The sequence below is a fragment of the Phodopus roborovskii genome, unplaced genomic scaffold (genome assembly GCF_943737965.1).
Source record: "Phodopus roborovskii unplaced genomic scaffold, PHOROB, whole genome shotgun sequence".
NCBI lineage: Eukaryota > Metazoa > Chordata > Mammalia > Rodentia > Cricetidae > Phodopus > Phodopus roborovskii.
Window position 1 is genome coordinate 2,298,099 of NW_026126516.1, and position 26,956 is coordinate 2,325,054.

At 45.6% G+C, this 26,956-nt stretch overlaps 2 protein-coding genes across 3 annotated transcripts in view; both read right to left on the reverse strand.

Annotated features, from left to right (window-relative positions):
* Positions 1-9,596, reverse strand: part of Ccdc88c (coiled-coil domain containing 88C) — a 115,513-nt gene extending 105,917 nt beyond the window's left edge. The window contains exons 1-3 of the mRNA XM_051196472.1: positions 9,367-9,596; positions 8,790-8,890; positions 2,785-2,893 (exon numbers count right to left, since the gene is read on the reverse strand). Of these exons, the coding sequence (XP_051052429.1) occupies positions 2,785-2,893; positions 8,790-8,890; positions 9,367-9,426 (270 nt within the window). The 5' untranslated portion in view covers positions 9,427-9,596. The remainder of the gene's footprint in view (positions 1-2,784; positions 2,894-8,789; positions 8,891-9,366) is intronic.
* Positions 9,597-20,560: 10,964 nt separating this feature from the next.
* Ppp4r3a (protein phosphatase 4 regulatory subunit 3A) overlaps positions 20,561-26,956 on the reverse strand; it is a 38,509-nt gene continuing 32,113 nt past the window's right edge. For both annotated transcript variants that reach the window (XM_051196474.1, XM_051196475.1), the window contains exons 11-15: positions 25,220-25,389; positions 24,279-24,421; positions 23,568-23,758; positions 22,944-23,170; positions 20,561-21,287 (exon numbers count right to left, since the gene is read on the reverse strand). In XM_051196474.1, the coding sequence (XP_051052431.1) occupies positions 21,177-21,287; positions 22,944-23,170; positions 23,568-23,758; positions 24,279-24,421; positions 25,220-25,389 (842 nt within the window). In that variant the 3' untranslated portion in view covers positions 20,561-21,176. The remainder of the gene's footprint in view (positions 21,288-22,943; positions 23,171-23,567; positions 23,759-24,278; positions 24,422-25,219; positions 25,390-26,956) is intronic.

Below are 26,956 nucleotides of genomic sequence, written 5' to 3' on the forward strand. Positions count from 1 at the left end.
CCAGTGCCCCTCACAACACCCCGTCCCCACGGCACCAGGCACACACGACCATGCACGCACGTGATGCACTGCCAAACGCGCAGGCAAAACACCCGTTTGTTTGTGTAAATCATAATTTTTACAGGTATCTTCCAAAAAGCATCCCTTGCCCCACCCACTGGGGTGACCCCTCTTCCTCCGGGCCACCCAGAACAGAGGAAGAAACAACAATTCTTTCTGGTTGGTTGGTTTTGTTAAGACAGCCTCACTGTGCTGCCTATGCTGGCCAGCCCAGGCTGGCCTCAAGCTCTCTGTCCCCTGCTTCTGCCTCCCTAGAGCTGAGACCACAGGCGTGCCCCACTGAGCCTGGCTGGGAATGGCATATGGGTCATTCCACACCCACTCTCTGGGCTACTTTCCAACAGGGAAGCCAGGCAGTGAGTGGTTCCTTGGGAAAATGCCCATTGAATACCCCCTTCACATAAATAAGCTACAGTGCTACATTAGAAGGGAAAATGGCAGGATGTGCAGTTATACTTATGGCATGCCCACTACGACACAAAACAAAACCCATTCACCGGACGACGGGGAGGAAACACTAAACTTGATGGACGATTGTCCCTGGTGTAGGGCTGACGTGCCGGCTGCCCCAGGCATGTCCCTGAGCCCCTGGCCCTTTCCTTAGACACCTGCAGCTAAGGGGATGGGACTGGTTGGGACCTCTAGAAGCTACGCTCAGATCTCACAGTCAGGAATGATGCTCTGATGCTGGCAGGTGGTGGTGCATGCCTATAATCCCAGCAAAGACAGAGACAGAGGCAGAGACAGGCGGATCTCTGTGAGTTCCACGACAGGCTCCAAAGCTATAGAGAAACCCTGTCTCGAAAAGAAAAAGATGTTCTGAATATTCGTGTGTGTATACCTGGGGGTCAAAGGTCAACCTCAAGTGTTGTTCTTCAGTAGCCATCCACTTTGGTTTGCTTGTTTGTTTAATAGCGAATTTTTATTTTAGATGGTGTTTTGCCTGAATGTACGTCTGTGTGAGAGAGCCAGATCTCTCTCAGTTACAGTTACAGACAGTTGTGAGCTGCCACGTAGGTGCTGGGAATTTGAACCCAGGTCCTCTGGAAGAGCAGCCAGTGCTGTTAACCACTGAGCCATCTCTGCAGCCTAGCCATCTACTTTGTTGAGACAGGGTCTTGGTCTGGGGCCTGAGGCTCATCAGTGACGCTAAGCTGACTGGCCAGTGAGTCCTAAGGATCTTCCCTCTCTGCTGCCCCAGGACTGGGATAACAGGTGCCCGCCACCATGTCCAGGTATTTTTAAACATGGGAGTATGGGGATCAAACTCGGGTCTTCACGCCTACACAGTGTTTTAGGGAGTGAGCTGCCCCCCACCCCATTCTTTATCTTTTGCACACGGTGGGACGCGGTATGCTTGCCTATGAGTGCGTGTTCACGGGTGTGGGGGTCTTTTGCACACGGTGGGACGCGGTATGCTTGCCTATGAGTGCGTGTTCACGGGTGTGGGGGTCTTTTGCACACGGTGGGACGCGGTATGCTTGCCTATGAGTGCGTGTTCACGGGTGTGGGGGTCTTTTGCACACGGTGGGATGCGGTATGCTTGCCTATGAGTGCGTGTTCACGGGTGTGGGGGTCTTTTGCACACGGTGGGACGCGGTATGCTTGCCTATGAGTGCGTGTTCACGGGTGTGGGGGTCTTTTGCACACGGTGGGACGCGGTATGCTTGCCTATGAGTGCGTGTTCTCGGGTGTGGGGGTGCACATGTGCCACAGTCACATTTTCACACGGTATAGCTCATCTCTCCTGAGGGGAGGACAGACACATCATGCCAGAATACCCAAGACACTGCTCACTTCTTCCCTCTCCCAACCCACTTCAAATCCACACTGAAGGGAAGCCAGGAATCCCACAACACCCACTGTCCTTGGTAGGACCTGGGCCCAGGGCAAGCCCAAGCCATAGCACCTCTGCCGTTTGTCTCTCAGCTGAGTGAAGTCAGCAACCGAGGCAAAAGGGAGCCTTGGCTAACAGGGTCCTCAGGTCAGCAGAGACCTCAGCACGTCTGCCAGACCCCCGATTTCCAGCACCAGTTACAGACCAGGAAGCTGAAGGGGCAGAATCTGGTCACAGGTCTGGGGAAACATTCACTGTGGTCCCGCCTGGAGTATCAAGAGATACCATATGGCAGAAGGCAATTTCACTGCTCAACAGAGACTCAAACGCCAGTGCTGGCCACGCAGCGCTCACTCTTGAGTATCAGCCACCCTGACCCACCCAGCACATCTGATCAAACACAGCAAGCGGTATCAAGCGGATCCCTCACTCAGTAAGTCCAGGTTCCTGCTGGTCTACAGGCACAATAGTTCCTTTCTCGGCCCCTATAGCCTTCGGAAGTTCCTCTTCTCCCTCAGCTCTTGTACAAGAGCCACTAAGCCACAGGCACGGACCATGCGCCCCTTTCAGAGAGTCCTCAAGTAACACACAGAGAATAGGCTGAAAACTAAGGCTCTCCAGGCCCTCATGGCATTCAGAATGAACCAATCTGGAATCTGAAATGCAAGAGCCTCCTCCCCCCCACAACTGACACCCCACAGCAGGGCTAACAAAAGCTCCAAGGGTCAACATCCAGCAACCACTTACTCTGGCTTCTTTGGGGATCCATTGAAGGTGCCCCACGGCAAACCCATGGGAACTCGCTCTAGGGGCTTGAAGGGCCTTTCTACATGCGTGGGGACCCACTGCAGACTGGTAGGAACCCCTGGCCAGCAGAGCAGCCTCACCTGGTAGTAGGTCTTGATATTTCTCACCAGGATACTCAGATTCTGGATGCGCAGGTTCACGTCATTGTTGACATGCTTGTTAATACGCTGATTGTTGGGCCTGGGGTCTCTAGAATAAGAAACAGAGTAAAATTCACACCTCTGGGCATTCACGTCCCTCCGTCCCCGGCAGAGGACCAGTGTTCAGTTTCACAAGCCTAGTTGTTCCTTTGGTGGCCGTAAGGCTGTGGTTCAAGTCAACACCTAAGCCTGCTCACAGCTGTGCCAGAACTCTGCCAGGCCCATCTTCTCTGCTGCCTCACCCAGGCCCCTGCCGAACACAGGTACTGTTGGGAGCAGCACCACAAGGGACATCTAAGTGTCAACACTATTAAATCCAACATACAGATATACAAAACCCAATAACCTATCCAAAACTGCATTTTAGCATTAAAAGCCAAGCAAAGCAGCAGGACAGCCTCCAAAAAGCCACAGAGAAACCCTGTGTCGAAAAACAAAACACCAAACAAAACAAAAAGTCAAGCAAAGAAAACTACAGGAAATATCAAGAAAAATAAGGACAGTAGACATGGCTCATTGGTTAAGAGCACTAGCTACTCCTCCAGAAGTCCTGGGTTCATCCCCAATAACCACAGAGTAGATCACAACTGTCTAGAACTATAGTCTCATGGGATACCCCTTTCTAGTGTACAAACATACATGTAGATAAAACACCCATATACATAAATAGATTAAAAAACACAAAGGAGAGCAAGAAAAATACAAAACGGGGTAGGAGTAGGGGTGGCCTGGAGTGTTTTGTGACCTTAAGAATCATCTTCCTCTCAGCACAAGCCTCCCTGTCACTTATCTGGACTTAGGCTGGTCCTGCTCATGGTCTACCTACACCCCAAGGACACAATGGAGTCTTGACAGGACAGGACTGTTGCATCACCAACCCCATAAGAAGAGCTAGATGCGTGAAACCCATTTTCCAACCTCAGGCGAAACTCAGGTCTGGCTGAAAAGGAACTCGATGCCAGCTCAAGCGATTTACATCTCGGTTCATCTACATGCAGGACCGTCCTCCAAATCCTCAGTGTGGGAAACATGTGCCAAGAAGAGCCAAGTGGAGAGGAGGAGCCTGCTCTTCACAGCAAAGGCCTCCCCTCCATCCACCATCCCAGGGCACCGCCAAGGATAAAGGGCAAGGAGCTCAAAGGCCCATCTTCCCAGTTTCACCTGTGATCTGTGATAAAGGCGCAGGGGCTGGGCGCGGGCTGGGAGCTACAGAAATAATTCTCGGGGCTCTGGTTTGTTCGAGGCCACATTAACAGAAGATGGAGACATGGAAAATCTTGCCTCCTTTCAGATGTCACTGGAAGCCCAGGGTAAACACCTGACATATACTCTCAGTCTGAACTCTGAGCCCTAAGCTTGCGGACCTTCCCACATGTACTCACCAGCTCCTGCCTTCACACAGTCCTGTTACAGCCCCTCAAACAGCCATGTGGATCCCCCTCAGGGGAAACCAAGGAAACTGTTTACAGCTGTCAGGCGACAACATTCCTCAATGCCCCCACACCATGATGGAGTCTGGTGAAACCATTTTACCTGTCAGGCTTCTTCTAGGGCCCTTCATTGCCAATGAAATAAAGGCCTAGAGCCCCACTGAAACTAAGCAAAGATGCAGCATTCTGTATTCCCCCTGTAAAGGCATGTTAGCTGCAGAAGCCTTCCTAATGTGACTAAGTAAGAGGCTATTTTAAGGGACTGGGCGGTGGTTTCACAGGCCCAAGCACATGAATTATGAGAAGCTGCAGGCTTTCCTAATTCCTGTTTGAGGGGAGCGAGGCTACCAACCTGAGGCTGCACATGTGCTTGGCACGCACTCACCACCAATCCCTAACTAGCCCATCTCCCCCTCTTTTTCTTACTTCTGAGACAGATTTTCATTATGTGGCCCAGGCTGGCCTTCAACCTACAATCCTCCTGCCTCAATCTTTGAAATAACTGGGACTGCAGGTATTAGAATATCCAACTGTTTCATTATTTCAATCCTCAATTTCTTGTCTTTGAGACAGGGTTTTATGTAGCCCAGGCTGCCTCTACAAGAGTGTACCACCACAAGTACTATGTACAATGCCAGGGACTGAACCCGGGCCTCTGAGAATACTAGGCAAGCACTGTGCACCAATGGAGCCGCGTCTACAGCCTCCAGAGTTCATCTACATCAGAGGCGCCACCTCAGGAGTACCGGTACCCAAAGCGTCAATATGCCCCACCAACCGCACCACTCACTTGCAAGGGCCCCGCGCACACCCAGGATCTGGGATGCACAGCCATATCTGCCTTTCTTCTCCCCAGGCCGGGGAAGAAACAGCTAATTGAAGGAACACTAGAAAAGAGCGCTGACATTAGTTATATGACTAATTAGACTAATTATCATGATCATTAGCATTCCCTTGGTTAACTAAGTCTCTCAGGGTAAAGAGCGCTTATTAGAATATAAACCAAAAGTTGCAGCACTGCTTAAGGAAGGCAAATCTCCTTTCTACTCTCACTCAGTGCCCATACCGGCTGCTAGAAATGGGGGTCGGAGGCCCAGGGGTCACAAGAATCCAAACAAGCACTAGGCTGTGGTGAATCTGCTACCATCCTAGCAAGGGCAGAAAGAAGTCAGCAGGCAGAGCCCCTAGCCCACTGAGGTTCCTTCACAAGCACAGATGCACACCACCGTGAGTGGACAGACACACAGACACAAGACCCAGCCCTGCTTCACTCACAGCACACTAATGACAGCCGGACATTAATACAAACCATCTTACTTAACCCAAAATTCTACCCCGCTATCACAGGTGAAGAATCAAGGTTTAAGACATGAAGCAATTTGCCCAGTGAAGTAGAACGAACCAGTGAGTGGTGGCGGAAGCTAGCCCTGCCGGAAGCTAGCAAAGCTTCCCCAGTTTCCCTGTAGACCACTCAGTGGCCTACCCCACTCAGGGATCCTAGCCCTGGGCCTCCCCTGAAAGCTGAACCCACTGGGCTTTCCTGCTTCCAGGTGGGCCTGACGTCAGGGAGGCCAGGGCCAAGAGAGGACTCCAGCCATCTAAGGTTGCCACAGACAAGGGCCAGGTGCAGTCACGTGACCACGGCCAGCCTCCAGGTGGCACTAAAGTATTAGGTAACAGCCCCTCATCTCAGCCCACCCCAACCCAGTCAGCCACACTGCTCTGCCATTTCCAAAGGCCACTACCTCCCTCCCAACCGGGGAGAATTTATCAAAAATAGCACAGCAGCGGTCTCCAGGTACCCCACGGGAGTTAACACCCACCCACTGAGATTAGCAGCCACCCTTAGGCTGACACTGCTCCACTGGGCAGAAGGGGAGGCTAAGGCCCAGCTGAAGGCAGTCAAGCGTTAGGCTGGACCTTGGACTCAGTCTATCCAGACCAAGGCTGAGAGACCAAGGTTGTTTAGAGACTGCACAGAGGAAAGCAGGTTTGCAAAGGGGCTGATGGGATGGCTCAGCAAGTCGAGGCACTCGCCGTCAGGACTGAGTTCAATCCAGGAACCACATGGTGGAAGAAACCAATGCCAGCAAGCAGTCCTCTGACTCCACACGCACACGCGCTGAAGAAACCAAGCACTCTGTGTACGTGACTGACCCCAACACCCATTCCCAGTACTGATGGAGGTACTAGCAAATCATCTCCTTTAATCCCCAGGACCATCTCCTTAGGGCAGAACTTTACTTCCCGATTTTCAGATGGGCAAACTGAGACACCTAACAACAATCCCAGTGCCACACCGCTTGTAGGAAGACCACCATGGGCTCAGGGCTCAGGCCTAGTCTGACCACTTACATGTCCAATACTCAGTCAGAGGGGTTCTTTGTGTGTGTGTGTGTGTGTGTGTGTGTGTGTGTGTGTGTGTTAACGTGCACATTTGTCTCTGTAAGGGTGTCAGACCCCCTAGACCTGGAGTTAGACAGTTTTGAGCTGCCCTGTGGGAGAGAGCTCTGGAAAAGCATCCAGTGCTGTTAACCACTGAGCCATCTCTGCAGCCCTGTTTGTTTTATGAGATAAGGTCTCTACAGCTCAGGCTGGCCTTGAACTTGCTATGTAGCTGAGACTGGCCTCAACCTCCTGACCAAGTGTTAGGATTACAGGTACAAACCACCACAATCTGGCAGAACTCATCCAAAGTTCTTTTAGTTACCCACATTTTGAGGTGGCAGGTATGGAGCCCAGGACCCTGGACACTCCAATACCAGAAAACCACAGACACCACTATTTGTGTTTTTTATAGAGGTTACTTTTACAAGGAGTAAAATATGCACATCTTAAGTCACAGCCTGGAGTTTGGGAAAATACATTCTTGGAATCATTCTGCAAGCCCCCTGGCAGTCAAGCCCCACCCACTTCCGGAGGCAAGCACATTCTGAGGTAAATCTGACGCCTGTTACCAGGTGCCAAGTTATGATTCCCTAGAAGCAGAAAATTATGATTGGCAGGTCCTGTGACCACCCACTCCTGGTACAGGAAAGCCACTCATTGTCTCTGTCCCAGACTGCTGTAGACCAACCTGGTCTTTTTTCCAGAATGATCACATTAGCATATCACTGAGGGAAAAATAACACAGAACTGCCAGGGAGGGGGGAGCAGCTGACCCTTCGAGAGAATTTAGCCGGGGCCAAATGCAAACAAGTGATGAATTGGCATTTCTCAGAAAGGTCCAACAAACAGGCTTCCCTGATTTACAAGCAAGTGGTAAAGGCTCCAGGAATTCCAAAGGTCAGGGAAGAAAGAGAATCGGTCCCTGGGCTTTTGTTCCCCTGTGCCTGGGTGCCAGCAGCCGCTAAGTGAAAGCCAGGAGGACACTGCTGCGTTTCTTTATTAAACAGCTTTCCCGGGATAGGCTGAGGCTTCCCCAGATAGACAGGTTCTGATGGTCCTTACACCAATGCAACCCAGCCATTCATGGGGTCTGACAGAGCCGGGAAAGTGCACAGAGCGAGCCCAAGCCTGTCTGGAGGCAACCCCAAAAACCCCGTTTTCATCAGAATCCTTTGAGAAGTGCCACCAAAGCCAACGGCAAATGTATCTCTTCAGAATCGGGTCAAATGCTGAAAAATCGAGATCGGAAGACATTCTTTTTTTTCTTTTAAAAAAAAAAAAAAAAAAAAAAGAATGACAGGGTTTCCACCACTGTGACATCAAATGTCCTACGGAAACAAATGGGAGCCATCTAGTTGGGAAGCCACCCTACCAGCCCCCAGCTACAAACAGAAGCTGTTTTTCATTAGCTAATGGATTACTGAGTGTGGCGCCTCCATCAGTCCTAGGTGACTGGGTAAATGTAAAGGCAGGTCCACAGAGCACATTGAGGTGTTTTTATTTTGTTCCAAGTGCCTGTGACTCATACTGACACTTCCAATACGATCCCTGAAGCTTCCTAAATTAAACACAGGAGCCAACACCTACATAATGGTAAGATGTCAGGCAGACACACGCTCTGCAGAACTCAGCAACGGATGTGGTCAGAGAGAGACCAAGGAGTATCTACTGAGCCCCCGTTTATGCCAAACGGTCCAAGCACAGCATGGCTGCCCGTATGTCTTCTAAAGGAGACTTCTGAACCAGTTCGCACGAGGCGGCTTAGTGACTGCATCTGCCCCAGCAATTGGCACGAAAAAGGAAGCAGACTCAGAAACTGAGTTACCAAGCCACAGTGAAACTTTACAGCCACACTGCAATGCTCAGGACCCACCGGACATATTCTGTAATCAGACCCCTCCCCGCTCCCCCCCCCAAAGGAGCGTTTAATGTCAATGCTCAGACTGCCATCAACTCCTTGAGTTTGCAGATGATCAGTTCTAATTTCCTTACTCCAATAAGCTGCCGGGGAGAGTCCATCGGCCCACCTGCAGTGCAGGCACCCCCCCCCTCCCCTTTCCCGGCCACCCGGCATTCACACTACCATCTCAGGCTTCCAAAAACATCCGCTCTGTAGAGGTAACTTACATTTGCAACATGATTTGGTTCAAAAAGATGCCGTCCACTAAATCCATGTACAGAGTCAAGTTGTCCTGGTGGCCGCTTCCAAACGGGCCAAAAGTTTTCACCTGCGGGGAAGCAAAGGCACGTCGGTGTGACGCTGGGGGACAGGCGGGCCAGGGAGGTCACCCACCACCGCGGTACCCTTCGCGGGCAGCAAGCCCAGCGTTTCCGAGCGCTGTCCCCTTCCCGCTCCAGGGGGGACAGGAGGAAAACTTCTGCCTACTTTCCTCCTGCGCCCCAGAGAGCGAGGTGGTGGGGAGGGGGAGGAGCAAACAAACAAACAAAAAATAAATGAAAGGGACTCTTCAACAATTTTCCCCGTCTCGGATTGACGGGAAAGCAGCGCGCGCCCAGCCCGCGGTTCCGCGTTCCCACTCGGCGCCCCCATCTCGGGTCTCCGGGCTTCGGGAGCGCAACCCCCCCCCCCCGGACACACGCCGAGCGGGAACAGGTGCGCGCTCCCGAATGGGACGCCCGGCCGGCACGGAGCCTCCCGGTCCCCGGCGCCGCACGGAGTGGAGGCAGGACAGGGCGCGCTCACCCAGGTCACCAGCGGGCTCTGCAGGAACATCTCCACGAGCTGCGACACCGTCACGTCCATGCTGAGCCGCGGCCGCGCCGCACAAAGCGGCTCTGGCAGCCGGCGGCGGGCGCGGGAGACAAAGGCGGGGCGCGAGCCCACGGTGCGCGGCTGCGGCCCCGCCCGCCCGGGGAGAGCGAGAGGGTGGGGGCGAGGAGGGGAGGGAGGGGCGACGCGGTCCCTTCCTCGGCCGCCCGGCGCCCTGCGCTGCCTAGCGGAGCGGAGCGGAGCCGACCGGGGCGGGGAGCGCGTGGGGAGCGCGGAGGGGAGCGGGGCGGGGCCACAGCACGTGGCGACCCGAGTGCGCGGGCAGGTGCAGCCTGCGCGCGCAGACCTGGGCGCGGTGTTGGCCCGGGAAGGAGAGGGGCCCGGTGTTAGCCTCAGGCTGCAGGATCGCGCGCCGGTGCACCCGCTCTGCAAGTCTCCCGGGCTTCTCTCTTGCAAGAAGTTCCTTCTGGGTGCATTCGGTGTGGCCTCCCCACCCGTGTGCGCCCCTGCTGTGGCTCTACCCTCCCTCCACCATGGCGCCAGGGCTGGAGAGGCTGCCCCGGTGCAGGGCGCCGCAGCAGCTTTGAGGCAGGGCCCCCAGCACGATGGACGCCGTGCCGCCTGCTGGTAGGGCTGTGTGCCTGGAGGCCTCGCAGTCCCACTCCCTCACCACTTCCTGGAAATAACTTCGCTCCACGGGCTGGGCGGTTGTTCGATGGACGCTATGTGAATGACGGATTTATCCTCACTGAGCTGTGGGAGTGTTAACCCGAGGCTCCTGGCACACTGCTTAGCGAGTACACACCAGGTACTCAATGGCTGCCCTTTGGCTAGCAAATTTGCAGCGTGGCTTTGTCACATTAGGGCTGCGACATCTGCTGATGGCATGTAGTATTACAGTTTCTGCCTGGCTGGAAAGCTTGTTAATCGACTGCAGCCGCTAGTAGACTGTAAGGGTCCAAGAATTGTGGAAGTCAGGGTAACAACAACAACAACAAAAGGCAGGGAGGGGGATGCCAGCGATTAAGAGCACTTGTCGCTCTTCCGGAGGACCCACGTTTGATTCCCAGCACCCACAGGGTGGTTCACAACTCTAAGTTCAGTCCCAGGCGGTCTGATGCCTTCTGGCCTCTGTGGGTACCAGACGCACAAATGGTGCACCGACATTCCTGAAGGTAGAGCACACCAACTCATAAAAACTAAAATAAATCTTACTCCCCCCCACAAAAAAGTGGGGCGGGAATAATGGTCCAGGCCTATAATTCCGGCATTTCGGCGATGGAGGTAAAAGGATCAGTAGTTAACATTATCTGCCCTTGGCTACATAATGACTTCAGAGCTATCTATCCTAAGCGCAACCACAGCTTGTCCCAAACAAAAAGGCAATGGCAGTTAGACCTGGTTCCTATAGTCACAGAACTTAGTGGCGCTAAACCTGGAGAATCTTGAGTTCCGGGCTAGCCTGAGCTACATAATGAGCTTGAGGACTGCAGGGGGTGGGCAGCATAGACCACCCTGTTTGGAAAAGTAAGGGCTGTTTTCTTGGGGGGGGCGTGTTTCGTTTTGTTTTCTGTACCCAACAAATTTTTCAAAATGAGAAATTCCTCCAGCTATTTAATAAACAAGCATATTATTTCAAACCAAGAAATGCACAGAACAAATGCTTTGTTACTGTTTGTGTGACATTTCATTCTAGTGTGGGAATAATTTCTCCCCTGGGGATGCTGGCAGTCCCTACACTGCCACCCCGGAGAACTGCACTTTTGGTCAGTTATACACATGCATAGCAATGTCAGTGAAACTGTATGTATGATTAATGTATCATAAAGTCACTCCACTTTTTAGCTGTACACACAATTTAAGCTCTGTACCAGGTGACACAGAAATGGTCTTAGTTATTATGTAGCTGAGGTTGCTCATGATCACTGATAGAATGGCTACCATCATTCCTTGGATGGAATTACCCCCCCCCTTCCCTGTGGACAGACGTGCAGTGAACCCTAGGGCTTGCCCAGCTATGGTTAGAAAGGCTTCAAATGATGGGGTGGCCCAGGAAAGCAAGTCTGGGAATTGTTGTTTTCCCTGTTCAAGGATTTTCACAAGGTCAGCTGGAAGTTCAAAGTGAATTTTGTGAAATCTTTGTAACCACTGTGTCCTCCTCCTCATTGCCCCAGTGCGCTGCTATCCTAAAGAAAATGGTTTGCCCTAAGCTCCATCATGCTGGGCTGAGCTTCAGGGAAAATTGAACTTTGTCCCTCCACCTGCCCCTTCCATTTAGAAATGTCTCTGTTCATTAAATGTGCATGTGGCATTTACAATTCTTGAATGGAAGAAGGGTCTTTTATTTATTTATTTATTGTTGTTGTTTTTTGAGACAGGGTCTCAGTGTAGCTTTGGAGCTAGCTCTGTAAACCAGGCTGGCCTCTAACTCACAGAGATCCACCTGCCTCTGTCTCCCGAATGTTGGAATTAAAGGCGTGCGCCGCCGCCGCCGCCGCCGCCGCCGCCGCCGCCGCCACCACCACCACCACCACCACCGGGCTTGGATTTCTTTTCTAGACAGTCTCAGTGTGTAACCACGGTTCACTTAACTTACTATGTAGACCAGGCTGGAATATCCATCTGTCCCTGCCTCCCAAGTGAAAGGGTTAAAAATGTGGGACACCATGCCCAGCGGAACCAGATTTTCAGTTTTCATTTGACAAAGGAGTTCGTCCTCTTTCATTTCTATGTCACCTGGTAGGAGTTTAAATTGTGGGAACAACCAGAAGGTGGGGTGATTTTTATGGTTTATTAGCATATATTAATTATACAGAAGTTTCCTTGACATTGTCAGACATACATACATACATATATATGTATACATACATAATAAAGATAATAAAAGGTCCTTCCAGATTTACTTATGTACACCAGAATTTTGCCTGCATGTATGTATGTATGTATGTATGTATGTATATGTATGTATGTGCACCACATGTATGCCCTCAGATGGTTGTGAGCAGCCATATAGGTTCTGGGAACAGAACCCAATCCTCTGTGAGAATACTAAACCACTGAGCCGTTTCTCCAGCCTTCAAAATACACCTTTCCTTCTCAAAAAAAAAAAAATATTGTTTTGGTTTTTCAAGATAGGGCTTCTTTGTGTAACAGCTCAGGCTGAAACTTACTTTGTAGACCAGGCTGGCATCAAACTCATAGATCCACCTGTCTCTGCCTCCCAAGTGCTGGGATTAAAGGCGTGCCATCACCGTCTGGCTCTGAAAATTTTGTGAAGCATTATGTCCCAGCAATGAGAAAAATGCACGAAGCTCTTGTTGGCTTGTTTGTAACACTGTTCACTGAACCTAGGGCCTGGTACACGGTAGATATCTGCTTTTCCATTGAACATTACTGCCAGACCTCTTTTCCCCCTTCTTGAAGATTGCTTGTGTCATTTTGGGTCCCTTGTAATTGACACTAACTTTATGTGATGCTGGAGACAGACCCCAGGGCCTTTGTGTGTGATAAGCATGTGGTGTGCCATGAAGCTCTATCTTTGCCTACATCAACATTAGAAGATTTTCAACATCTGCAAGGAAGCCAGCTGGGAAATCTTAGGCAGCCTCCACTGAATTTGGCCATTAATTGATGATTCACTGCCACTTGAACAATACTGTCATCCAATATACATGAGGTGTTTTGCACGTGCTAAAACCCCTTTTAGTTCCTTTCAACAATGTTTTATATTTCTGAATATGGATACAAACCTGGCACTTTGTTAAATATGTTAATCCTTCCCCCTTTTCCTTTACTTTTTGTTATGTTTAAGTCCTCAAGAGTCACATAGATTCAGTGTCCATGCAGGTTACTCCAGAATTTGGCATAAACCACTAGAGCTGGAGAGATGGCTCATTGGTTAATCGAGGACCTGAGTTTGGTAGCTCATAATCATGTTAGTCCAGTTTCAGAGGGATCTGACACCTCCTTCTGACATCCAAGGACACCAGGCAGGCACATGGTGCACATATATGCAGGCAAAATAATCATAACATGTAAGTTGCTTTTTTGTTTGTATTTTTTGAGACAGGATTTCTCTGTATAGTGCTGGCTGTCTTTGAACTTACTTTGTAGATCAGGCTTGGGCTCTAATTCAGATCTCCACCTGCCTCTCTGCCTCCCAGTGCTGGGATCAAAGGTGGGTGCTACCACATGCCCAGCTTTAAAACAAGTAAATCTTAAGAAAGAAAATCTGTCAACACAAGCTACCTCTCTCCAGATCATTTTGGGTTTCTTTGGGAATTTCTGCTTTGTCCACATTGCTTTGTCCACATTAATGTATCTATTGTCCAAATAGAATCATTGCATCTTGAATAAAACATTCAAATTTAAGACCTGTGAGCTCCAGAGATGTTCTAGTAGGTAGCTTTCCAAACATGTTTTGGAAGGTCTGTTCCTGGCTGGAGAGATGCTCAGAGGTTAAGAGCCCTTGCTGTTTTTGCAGAGTCCCAGCACCATGTCTGGTTGTTCATGACTGCCTGTAACCCAGCTCCAGATCTGAAGTTTTCTTCAGGCCTCCATGGGCACATATGTATTCACAGACACAGAAACACAGCGACACATAGAGACACAGACAAACACACACACACACACACACACACACACACACACACACACACACAGGAAAATAGGGAGGCAGAGGCAGGCAGGCAGATCTCTTGTGAGTTTGAGGCCAGCCTGATCTTGTTCCAGAACAGCTAGGGTTACACAGAGAAACCTGTCTCATAAAAACAAAACAAAAACAACAAAAAGAAAATTCTGTCCCTAGTAGGCCTTCATAAACCCCAGTATGGCAGAAAGAGTTAAATGCCATTGTAAATGGAATCGTTTTCTTAATTTCAGTTTTTGATCATTTTAAGTGTATAGAAATACAACTGATTGCAACTGATTTTTGTTTTTCTTTGAGTCAGGGCCTCACTATGCAGCTCAGGCTGGCCTTGATCTCATTATATAGCTGAGGATAACATTTTAATTCCTGATCCTCTTGTATCTATTTCCTAAGTAGTGAGATGACAGGTGTTTCACCAAGCTCCTTGCTGCTTCTAGAGTCTAGAGCTTCTAGACTCTCTTGGATTATGTTAATTCATCAATCTAATTATCAATAATTATTGGTATTCTTTTACTATCCTTTTCTTTCCTTTTTGTTTCTTTTTTCTTCTTTCTGTTTTATTTTTTGTTTGTTTGTTTTTTGAGACAGGGTTTCTCTGTATTGTTTTGGAGCCTGTCCTGGAACTTCCTCTGTAGACCAGGCTGGCCTTGAACTTACAGAGATCCACATGACTCTGCTTCCCGAGTGCTGGGACTAAAGGCATGTGCCACCAATGCCTGGCTCTTTTTAATTTCTATAACGTCCCAACCAATTAAAAATTCTATTTACTTGTGTGTACATGTGTATGGATCCACACTCTACATAACAATGTGATCAAAGGATAACTTGCAGGAGTCAATTCTTTCTTCCTACCATAGTGGTGGGGATGAACTTAGGCTTGGTGCTAGGTACCCACTGAGCCATCATACCAGCTCTAAACGTATCTTTTAAAGGTTATTTTTATGTGTATGGGAATTTTGCCAGCATGTATGTCTGTGTACTGTGTGTGTGTATGTGTGTGTAGTGCCCATGGAGGACGGAAGAGGGTGTCGCGATACCTTGGAGCTGGAGTTAGATGATTGTGAGTCACCATGTGGGTGCTGGGAATTGAACCCTGGTCCTGTGGAAGAGCACCCAGCGCTCTTAACTGCTGAGCCATCCTCCAGACTCCCTAAATATATTGGATTTTAGTAATCTGTCTTTTCTTCTCCACTGAGCTGCTGCTTTAGAGTCATGAGTGTTTGTTTCTTCTTACATTCCCAACCAAGTGTAGAAGAGAAGCCTCATCAGAACTACCTCAAGATTGGCTAAGGACCAGGGGGCCAGTGGATGAGCGGAACGGGAGTGGCCAGTGGATGAGCGGAACGGGAGTGGCCAGTGGATGAGCGGAACGGGAGTGGCCAGTGGATGAGCGGAACGGGAGTGGCCAGTGGATGAGCGGAACGGGAGTGGCCAGTGGATGAGCGGAACGGGAGTGGCCAGTGGATGAGCGGAACGGGTGTGGCATGCCATGGATCTAATCTGAGACTCTTACATGGATGTAGCCCTTCTTTTCAATATGCCTTCGATTCTTGACTTCTGAAAACTGTTGGTTTGGGCGCTTTGTGGTGATATTTTGTGATCTAAGCTTGCCTGAAGGTCAGAGTGCAAAGCTAGCCACACTAGTTAGCCATAGAGGCCAGGCAGTGGTGGGTCGGACAGGCAGACAGGTCTCTGTGAGTTCAAGGCCATCCTGGGCTACAGGAGATTGGATCTGTCTAAAATTAAAAGAGCTCACACAAAGGTGATCCCAGCACTTGGGACCATATGCCTTTAAGCCCAGCACTAGGGAGGTGGAGACAGGAATGATATGGCTGGGAGGAGGAAGGAATAAGACAGGGGACAGAGATGCACTCTGAGGATATCTGAGGATACAGTCTGAGGACAGGGTCGCCCCTTTGGTATGAGCATTGGTAGAAGTAAGAATTCTCTAGTGGCTGACTACCTTGCTTCTCTGATCTTCAACAATAACCCCAATATCTGACTCGGAGTTTTTATTATTAAGACCTATTAGAGTTCATGAAACAGCACTTTACTACCATTTAATGTTATTTACAATGTTTTGTCACTTCTACGTATCTAATTTTAACCAATATACCATTTTTGCTACATAGGCTCTGAATGACTAAGATCAGAAAACTTCAGATACAAATGAAGTATTAGTCATCTACCTCCAGGTTTTGACTATATCAATATATTTAGGGGTAGGGACGTAACTCAATGGTTAAAGCAATGTTGGACAAGTGGAAAGTCCCAGTCCAACACCGTATGTGCACATGCGCACACACACACTGGTTTTTGGCTTGGTGGTTGAGTACTTGCCCTGGATTTGACTCACCAGCAACTCTCAAAGCAAGCAAGTACACACACTTCTGCAATGCTTAAGTCTAATACTGGCCCTCCATTGGTAGCCTGCCATTGGGACAGCTATTTCACACACCCTTTTCTATAGTCCTCAGTTGCTTTGTAGTTTTCTGTACAGGTTAAGGGACAAGAAAGTTGACTTCTGTGCTTTTACCCTTATACCCTTGCTGGAAATCGAATCCAGGGCCTTCTACATTGCAGGCCAGTGTGGTAACACTGAAGCTACCTCTCCAGCCTACTTTCTGCCTGTAACTTTCTAGTTACTAGAAATCAGTTAAGAGCCAACTGACCAATCAGTGGACAGATAGGACTCACATACTATGGCTTCCTGAATGCTCATTTGACCTCTAAATTTCCCAGTTCTTCCAAAGGTGGATCCTCAAGTACTTGAAAAGCAACCCCAAGAATCCCCAAACGCCCACCTTTCCTGTGTTCTTACATGGGACCTCAGGGAGGGGGTTATATCCTTACCTTCAAGAGAAGTGCTGAACGTCTGAGAACTAATTTCTGTATGAATTGCAATTTGAAGTGAAATTTACCTATTTTTCTCTTTGTATGGACATAAAAGTTTGTGCCTATGTGTGAGAACTGATGGTGATGGCAATATACATGTGACATTGGGCAGAGGAAGAAGGCTCATGAATACAGTGCTCGTCTGAACTAAATTGCCAAAGTGTTTGTCTCCAAACAACCCATAAGCCAGGTGCAGTGGCACATGTCTGAAAGTCTAGGTACTTTGGAGGTGAGGCTGGATTGCTTGAACCCAACCTGGGCAAAAAGGGATTTGAACAATGGGAAGCTGACCCTGGAGGCACACACTGGAGGAAAATGCTGTAGGATGAGAGGCAGGAGGGTCCCAAGTTCCAGGTCTGAGTTCCATCTTTGCTGCTCTGTTGGGTATGGTGGCACACACAACTGGGAGATAAAGGTGGGGCAAGGAATTCAAGGCCATCCTTTGCTATGTGAATTTACGTATCAGTTTAAAGAAACCTTAACTATGCTGGCCCCACACTCCCCAATGAAGTATAGGGTGGGGCCAGAAGGATTATAGTTTAGTAATTTTTTACCCCTTCACTCCCAGAGTTCCTCTGTATAGCCCTGGATGTTCTGAAATTTGCATTTTAGAATAGGCTGGCCTCAAAAGAGACCAACTAGCCTGCCTCTGTCTCTGGGATTAAAGACATACAGCATCACATGAAACAAGTTATTAAGACTTACCCAAACACATTAATAATACCAATAAGTTAAGAGTTCAAGTTTCATAAAAATTTCCTACATCAAGATTAAAGAGGTTTGGAATGAGTCCTGTTTTTATCCACTACATAGGGGAATTAGTAGTATCCATTAGCAGAGTGAGGACAGGTGGGTCTTTTCTGTACTCCACATTTCCAGAGCCACATGTAGGTAGGTTACATGGTGCTAGATGTTGCATATACCAAGTTGAAACAAGATAGAACTTTCAAGGAATAAACAGGGTGACTGGGTGACAGACAGATCAGAGGGATATTCTGATGAAATTACATACAGGATCTGAGTACAACTGGGCAAGGAATAGCAACTAAAATAATCCATTGAAAACTACCAGGGTAGCATTTGTGGAAGAGTGGATGGCAAAATGTTTCCTGGATTATATATAAAGCTCTCATCACTTCAAGAAGTGTATTTTTCCCTCCCACTTCAAACTACAAAATGACAAAAGAACTCAGTTCCTATTATATCCATACCAAGACTTGGGCTTAGGAGTGTGGATTCGGGGTGGGGCATGTAGCTCAGTGGTATAGCATGTGTTTAGAGTACTAGAGTCCAGGGCTGAATCCCCAGAACAAACAATACTGTGGCCTTTTAGTTAAACCATCAACTTGAGGGCTGAATATCTAGTAACTTCTGGCTAATGGTAGGTCACCACCAGCTCTTTTTGACTTACTGTATAGCAAACCTTCACTGTTTGCACTAAGAGTTAAGAAAGCAATTATTTGAAAAGCATGGTCGAAGGTTAACATAGAATTAAAATAACTGGATGATTTATAGTGATAAATCTGTCTTCTGCCCAAGCATTCCTAGAATATCAAAGCAAGTGTCCCAAGAATCATTCTGAAAAGTCAGAAAGATTATGAGTTCGGCTAGAGATGCTTAAAGAAAATGTTTAAGCCACCGTTAGTCAACTAAGTAACAGTAAAGGCGGTATTGACTTAGACCATCTCTCTTTTTCGTCTATATAGACAAGTATGGTGATTCAAGTCTGGCGGCACACACCCTAGTATTCTAAGAGATAAGAGGCAGGTGACCTCTGTGACTCTGGTTTACATAGCAAGTTCCAAGCAGCCATGAATACATAATAAGACCCACTCAAAAAAAAAAAAAAAAAAAAAAAAAAAAAAAAAAAAAAAAAAAAAAACACAACCCCCGCCCACACAAAAACAAAACACAACAACAAAAAGATAGGAATTAACGTCAATCCTTAATAGCCAAAATTTCTGACTCAGAGGTAGCTCTAACCACATGTTGGTGCAAAGCAATGACCCCAGCATACAGGAGGAAGAGTAGAGACTGCTGCTAGCTAGTTTTAAGACCAGTTTGGTCTATAGGGAGTTCTAAGCCAGTTAGAGCCATACAGCTCAGAAAGGGGGCTGGAGAGAGGCTTAGTAGTTACAAGCAGTTGTTGTTCTTATAGATGAGCAGGATTTGGCTCCCAGTACCCACTTGCTTGCCCACAACCATCTGTAATTCTAGTTCCAGAGCATAAACTCTGTCCTCCCCAGGCATCACAGACATGTGGTATACATACATACATGCATGCACACAAACACCTATCAACATAAATTATAAATCTTTGTTTCCCAAGACAAGGTTTTCTTTCTTTATGTAGCCCTGGCTGTCTTGGAACTTGCTCATAGACAGGGTGGCCTCCAACTCCCTCTGCCTCCAGAGTGCTGGGATTAAAAGAGTGTACCACTACCACAAAACATAAAATTTTTTTAAAAGTAGACTACAGGAAAATGAATTAATCTTTTATAGTTTATTATACTAGAAAGTTCTGTTTTTTTCTTTTTCTTTTTCTTTTTTTTTTTTTTTTTTTGAGAGTGTTGCCTCAAACTCAAAGATTTACCTGCCACAGCTTCTAAGTGTTTGGATTGTATACACTACAATGCCCAGCATATTCTAAAGTTCCTGTTGTTACTGAGGAAAAAGCAGCAAAGACAGAAGTACTCAAAGTATATCCACATTTGTCCTCTCCTGGGTATAAAATTTTACTCATTTATAACTATAAAGCAAGCTCCATTTTCACTTTCATAAAGTGAAGGTTCTGGAACCCGGACATTCTCATTTCCTTGAAATCATCTTAGTATATCTAACAATAAATAAAGACCCTATTCAAAAATACATTTTTTGGGGGTGGTGGTGGTAATGGAGCGAAAAATGGAGCCCCATCCCACTCTACCACTAAGCTATACAACCCAGGCCCCCCCTCCAAAATACTCCTTTTATTAAGGTGCCATCTAATGGTCCTTGGGTGTTTATTTAGGTACCATCATTTACAGCTTAAACTGGTATTCCAAAGGGTATATGTTAAAAAAAGAAAGAAAGAAAAGAAACATACAATTAATACAATTTCTCTTACTCTTCACTTTTCTTTTTATTATTCAAAAGTCAAGTATTACTTTTAAATCATCCATCCTCAATTTTGATTTAATGTACCGTCATTTCTCCAAGATATGAAATTTCTGAATCTCTTTGGAATACTAATTTCATGTTTCTAGTTTTAACAAAACTGTCGAAGTTTTAAATTCCACTCTATTTCCCTGAAATCTCAAGACAGCTGCTGATGCAAATTTTAATATAAAATATTTAGTCACAAAATAGTATTGCTTTTTTATGCACATAGTTGTAAGATTACTTTGCTTTTGTCAATAAAAACTATACCATCTTTCATAAAACTCTAAACAAATTAAGAACTGTGATGTAGAACACAGATTACACATGTAAAGCAGGTGCCAGCACGTTAGGCTATATTACATCAAAAATGTTTTAATGGTCCCAAATATATATATTCAACAACTAATCATACACTCGGGGAGAAAAAGCAAAACAGAAACAAACTGAAACAAAAAGAAAAATTATGACACAAATGACCACATCTAGAATTCCACTCAATCTTTAATCAAGTAGGGACAAATCCCCACCTTAAAAAAAAAAAATCTGCAGTTTGAAGGGCAAAGGGAACAGATTTAAAAAAGAAGATACTTTATTTTGCCCCTCCCCCACAGAGGTTTTCCAAACCTGTTGTAGCTTGACTAAAATGTTCAGAATGTACGATTTTAAAGGCAGGTCTCTTTATACAAAGAAACTGCTGGCATTCTCTACTAGTGAGGAACTATGGCAGAAAGACCCATTCTTCTAAGTCTCAAACGTGGTCCAAGAAAGCAAGTTCTGATTGTAGCAACTGACCAGTCAATCCAGAGTTCCACTGACAAAACCCCTGCCCTGTTGGCTTTTTATTTCCATTTCCTTCCCTGAGAAAAGGGCAATGTGTGGTCCAAGCTGGAGAGCTCACAGGCTATGTCTTCCCCCTAACTGCACAGCATCCCCTCCGCCTGCTTCATTGAATTGGCACTTGATGAGCAGAAGTCCGGTGTGCTGCTGATTTCTGTCAGTCACTCACAAGAGACCACTGCGCTTTGATGTGGATTCTGTAGGGGGGAGGGGTCAAGAACCAGTTTTGTCAACAGGTACTGATCACACGCAGTTGCTATTATTAGGATTCAAATTTTGCTTTCTTTGACAGTGGTAGCGAGTCTTCCTTGTCTTCATCCTCATCATCATCTTCATCATCATCGGGATAATCTACCAGACCCACGAGTCCTCCCTGTTCAGAAATATGCATTATTTAAAGAACAAAACACTGAATTTTAAAATACCCAGGTTAAACCCAGAAAAAGTATAGGCCTAATGGCAGCACATTGAAAGCCATTAACTATCCCCCCCCCCCCCAGACAGGGTTTCTCTGCGTAGCTTTGGAGCCTGTCCTGGAACTCACTCTGTAGACCAGGCTGGCCTTGAACTCACAGAGACCTGCCTGTCTCTCCTCCTGAGTGTTGGGATTAAAGGCGTGTGCCACTACTGCCCAGCTGCCACTAATTTTTAGTGGGTTTTTAAATGTTCACAAGTTTCTGTAAGTTTTTTTTTTTTTTAGACAGGGTTTCTCTGTAGCTTTGGAGCCTGTCCTGGAACTCAAGAGATCCGCCTGCATCTGATTCCTAAATGTTGGGATTAAAGATGTGTGCCACCACCACCTGGACTTTGTAAGGCTCTTTTAAGCTACTAAAACTTAAAACAGAAACAACAAAGAATTATACTCTACTAGAAAATCATCCAGGAAACAGAAACACCACTGAAAAATGGCTATGACTAACAGTGGAAAAAACTAATTTTTTAAATGGTGCTAGAGATTGAATTCAGTGCTTAGTATGTCTCAAGCCAAGGGTTCTAATACTGCTACATACCCAGACTTCATTTTTACTTTATTTTGAGCCAGGGTCTCTCTCACTTAAGTTGTCCAGGCAGACCTTCAATTAGCAACCTTCCTTTCTCAGTCTCCAAAGTAGCTAGGATCATCAACTTGTATTACAATGTCTGGCTAGATTATTTCAAAATAAAGTAAAAACTGATATCAAAACACAGATTACTCAAAATGAAGGCAGATAAAGAAGTAGTTCTACTGTCTCCATCATTATCTCTTCCTTCTTAGCCTGCTTTTTCACCATAAACTATAATACAACTTGAATGGCTATGGAAATTCCTAGTACTCTGCTCTCAGCCTCAGCTGAGCCAGTGCCAGATGAAATGAGACCATGGGGCACAGCAGGTAAGGGGTCTTTCTACCAAGCCCAACGACCTCAGCTTGATCCCTGGATCCCACATGGTGAGGAGAGAGCAGACTCTTTCAAGTTGCCCTCTGACTATCATGCTATGGTGAGTCCGCACACACGCACGCACGCGCACACACAAAAACATATTTTAAAGAAAGAGAAAGGAACAGATTGAACAGCACTGGAATTATGCCAGTATAATTAGTCTGGTCTAATTATAATTGCTATTAGTTTCATGTATCTTGGGGGGAGGTTTGTTGAAGTAGCAAAAGTCACCGAAATAAATGCTTTTTACTAAAGAGACGTCATCTACATATTTAGTATTAAAATTTTATTCCTTCTTATATGAAACGTTAGTGATAGTAGATAGTTAACCTAAAAAGAAAAAACTCCTGCTTCCCCTCCCAAGTTTTCACCTGGGTTTTAATTGAGAAGGTAATAAAGATTTTTAACTTGTAGTTCGTAAGTGAAAAACTCACTGGACATGTGAAGTGAGTTCAGATAGTGGTTACGACGAAGTCTCACCTCCTAGTCCACAGCATTTAGCTAGTTCCAGAAAAGAAAACAAAGAAATAAAACCCAGGCACACTGACCACTGAGAAAGCTTAAAGCACAGTAGAGAAAGGCCAGCATGTGGGTAGTGAGAAATGTACCTTTGTGGTAATAGCTGCCGTCTGAGATGTACTCTTAGGGACGGATCCAGGAGAGCCTGGAGAGCCTGGGGACCCAGGTGACCCTGGAGAGCCAGGCAGGCTTGCTGCCGACGACTGGCTGCTGAGGTTAGTCTTTGTCCCACTGGACAGGGAGAGTTTGAAACTTGGGCTCTGTCGTCCAGAAAGATTAGTTTTCAGAAGCACCTCCTTTTCTTCACTTTCTTTCACTAAAATGAGAGTGTAAAATAGTTGTCACTCGCTTTTTCCTGAATTTCTCCAAATGAAGTGACACTAAAAACCAATTAAACCACCTCATTTCTTTGTTCAGGAGCAACTCTGACATCCAACCTATGAACAAAGCCTATCCAAGCACTAACTGCTATTATCCAGCAAAATTTACATTGCAGATGCATAACCTTTGGTATCACATTTAGTATTTGTACCATCCTGCAAACTGTTTAAACTAGGAAAACAGCCTACACCCTTACACAGTCAGCAACTCAGCAATGTTCTGTAGGTCTTTGAATTGTCACTGTATATTCTGAGCAGATACTAATTATTTTCTTAAGAAATAGAAAGATCTGGACTGAGTCTCACTTTCCCTTGTCCACTGTTTTAACATACATTTTTTCCTCTCCATGAATTTACTTATGGGATCCATGATATCATCATCATTCTTAGTTTTGTCAGATGGAGACACCACAGCTTCTCCATCTTCCATGTCATCTTCATCTGTGTTGAACCACATCTCTTCCTCATCTTCTAGAGTTCTGGCATCTCGTCGATATCGATGATTCCTCAAGATGGACCGCATGCTATGAGAAAATGAAAGACTGTTAGGGGCTGAGGTAAACAAGGTACTGGGCTGGCCTGGGACTAAAGCCGCCACCACCTGGCTAAGATAATATTCTGATCACGTGAAACCTCATTGCTGCTTCAGTTTATGTTAGTACCTGAAGATTTCATCTACATTTTCAGAAACAAGCAAAACTAGCATATGGGGTTGTCAAGATGGCTTAAAGAATAAAGGCGTGTTCTGCTAAGTATGACAAACCTGACTTTGAACCTTAGAACCCACATGGTGAAAAAACAGAACCAAGTCCTGCAAGTTGGCCTGAGATAAACCCCATCCCAAAGTACATGTATGTGAAGACACACATATGCATAAAATAAAATGTTGAAGAAAAAGAAGGCAACTCCCTCCACTTCCCACAATTTCTGTGTATGTCTTCCCATCTTCTCTCTACAGCCAACTCAAATACTGCCAAGAACCAAGAAAGCCAGCACACAATCTACTGCTAAACAGAGAACATGTCCAAATATGTACTAACTTACCTGTCAAGTTTGGGGTTGTCTTGCCTTTCTCTTTGTTGTTCAAACCTCAATTTTAATCCTTTAAAAGTCTGCACATAATCTACATCTTCTAGTGCTTTCCAATAATTTTCAATTACATGGGCAGTTAATGATTTTATATCTTCCTACAGAAAAGAATTATAATGAAATAAATCAGACACATAAACACCACTTTAACAAAATGAAGCATTACTAAGGTAATTACTAAAACTAACCAAAAGTTTAATTTCATAAAGTTGCTATACAATTTAAAAATAGTCAAAAAATGAAAATAGGAATAGCATACATTATACTGGCTCCTTCAATAGTATGCAGCTTTTGGTTTATCTGGGAATTTTCCACAGGTGTTCCCAGAGTGTGTGTCCAAGCCCTATTCTATTGATTCTGGTTCGCAAAGACTGGACACAGTGATACACACCTGCAATCCCAACACTTATAAGGTTTGAGGAAGTATAATGTTCATGAGATGAGGCCAGCATGAATCCTCTCTAATCTCAAGAACACACTACGGAACAGAAGTCTACAGTAAAGTTCTGGAGATGGACTTCTGAAGCAGTTGTGCAGTAACATCAAGATACTATCCTTAGAGGACATATCTGACAGAAATGAAAATGACAAGCATTTGAAGTTCTGTATTTCTTATCACAATTCTTCCTTTTATTTGAAAAGGGTCGGAGGAGTACTAGGATTAAACTGAGCCACCACACCCAGAGTATTTATCACAGTTCTATGAAGCATGCCAGATAGTTTTGCACACATTATGCTTTTTTTTTTTTTTTTAAACTGGCCTGAATTGAATTACTTTTAGGTTTTTGGTAGCATGGTTCTTTAAACAAACTCTCCACACATTCTCAAGACAAAAGACAGATACTCAAATTTCCCAAATTAAAACCAAAATCCTAATATAAGACAGAGAGACCTACCACTCTAATAAATTCAAACATTTCTATTATGGCGGAGTTCATCAGATTGTAACGAGATCCATTGTTGAGAAATGCTTTGACTACAGGTTCAAATAAAAAACTTTTCATTATGTAGCGGTTATAAAATTCATCTTTTAATCCAATGATTTTTCTCTTAAACCGGAGGGCACCTGAAACACAGAGGCATTGCTGTTTAATCTACACCTCAGAGTCAACAAACATCAGAACTTAATAACAGATACCAGTATTCTGCATTCTTACCTGTGTGCAGGTATGTGAACCTGAACACAGCGATCTTACGAGTACTGTAAGAAAAGGCATTCAACAACAGTGTATGTCGGTAGGTTCCACAATTCATGCCTATAATCCCAACACTTGGGAGTCTGAGGTAAGAGGATTGTTTAAGAGTTCAAGGCCAGTGGGGGCTACATACTGAGTTCTATGACACCCTGGGTTATAATGTGAGACCCTACCTGGCCCCCTCCACCAAGGTAGTGTATGTTATCATAGAACACAAGTCTTAGAAAGCCAGAAAAGTCCTAGGAATATATCAGTCACTATGGGCCAAAATGTAATTTATAGCTAAGGTAAGGCCTGAGATTATTGTATTATTTAAGGGAACAATTTTTTCATACCTTTTTGAATGCATTTTAAATCACCTAAAAACAAAAACAAAACCACTGTCTTTTAGGGCAATTCACTGTGTTATAATTTGATCTTCAAGTTTTTGGACACTCACTATTTTATAGAGTTCATGGATTTATACTGGTTTATTTGTAGATGTGGTTAAAAAAAAAAAAAAAAAAAAAAAAAAAGACAACAAACCACAAAAATCTGCATGCCCCCATAACTGCCTTCCCAAGGTTTAGATAAAAATTTTAGCTTGTTTTAAAATTCAGTCCTCTACTCTCATTGCTGCGAGTATGCTTTTTAATTTTCCCTTTAATAATTAATTAGGCTTTAACTTACAGATTAGCAGATATATATTTGCATCTTGAGGTATGGGGAGTTACTTAGGTCACCATTCATCAAGATCCAAATATACTCAGACAGCTAGACTTCAGCAAAGCCCTCTTTAACCTAAATGGTATTATCAGTAAGTTAATGCCCCAATTACTGTAAACAGTTCAAAAAAGCATACTCACTTCACGCAGTCACATCGTCTTCGGTTGGCAAGATTAAATATTGTGTTTGTATTTTGATTTCTTTGGAGATCATGGAAGTGGCTCGTTAAATTGGCAATTTGTTATTACAAGTCCTTCATGAGCAGGTAGCCAGGCAACCATGCTGACACGGTTTCTGGGTGGGAAGGCAGAGGAGTAAAGCAGCTCAATTTTTCTTTAGTTGGCACAAAGAGGTCCACAAGTGAATGCCCAATTAGGTACAGTTGGTTAGAAACTGCCCTAACAATCCAACTTATTTAAGAGTGTGTCTTCATAAAGAAACACTCTGGGCAGGGAGTTTCAAAATAGTTTAAAGAATAATAACTGGGTTTTATTTTAAACTACTGAAAAAAAAATTTAAAAACTCAAGTATGGTGAAGACATTTTAAGCAGTAAGAGGCATTGTTCTGTGTGGTGAGTGAAGGCCTAACAGGGTTTATTTCTAAAACAGTGATTTCTCTTGTTTTGGATTATCTGGTAGAAAAACTTAGTGAGACAGTTCCATTTGTTTATAGATAAAAACACTTAAAAAGCTCATGCTAATAGGTAAATTTCAAAAGCAAGATTATTATAA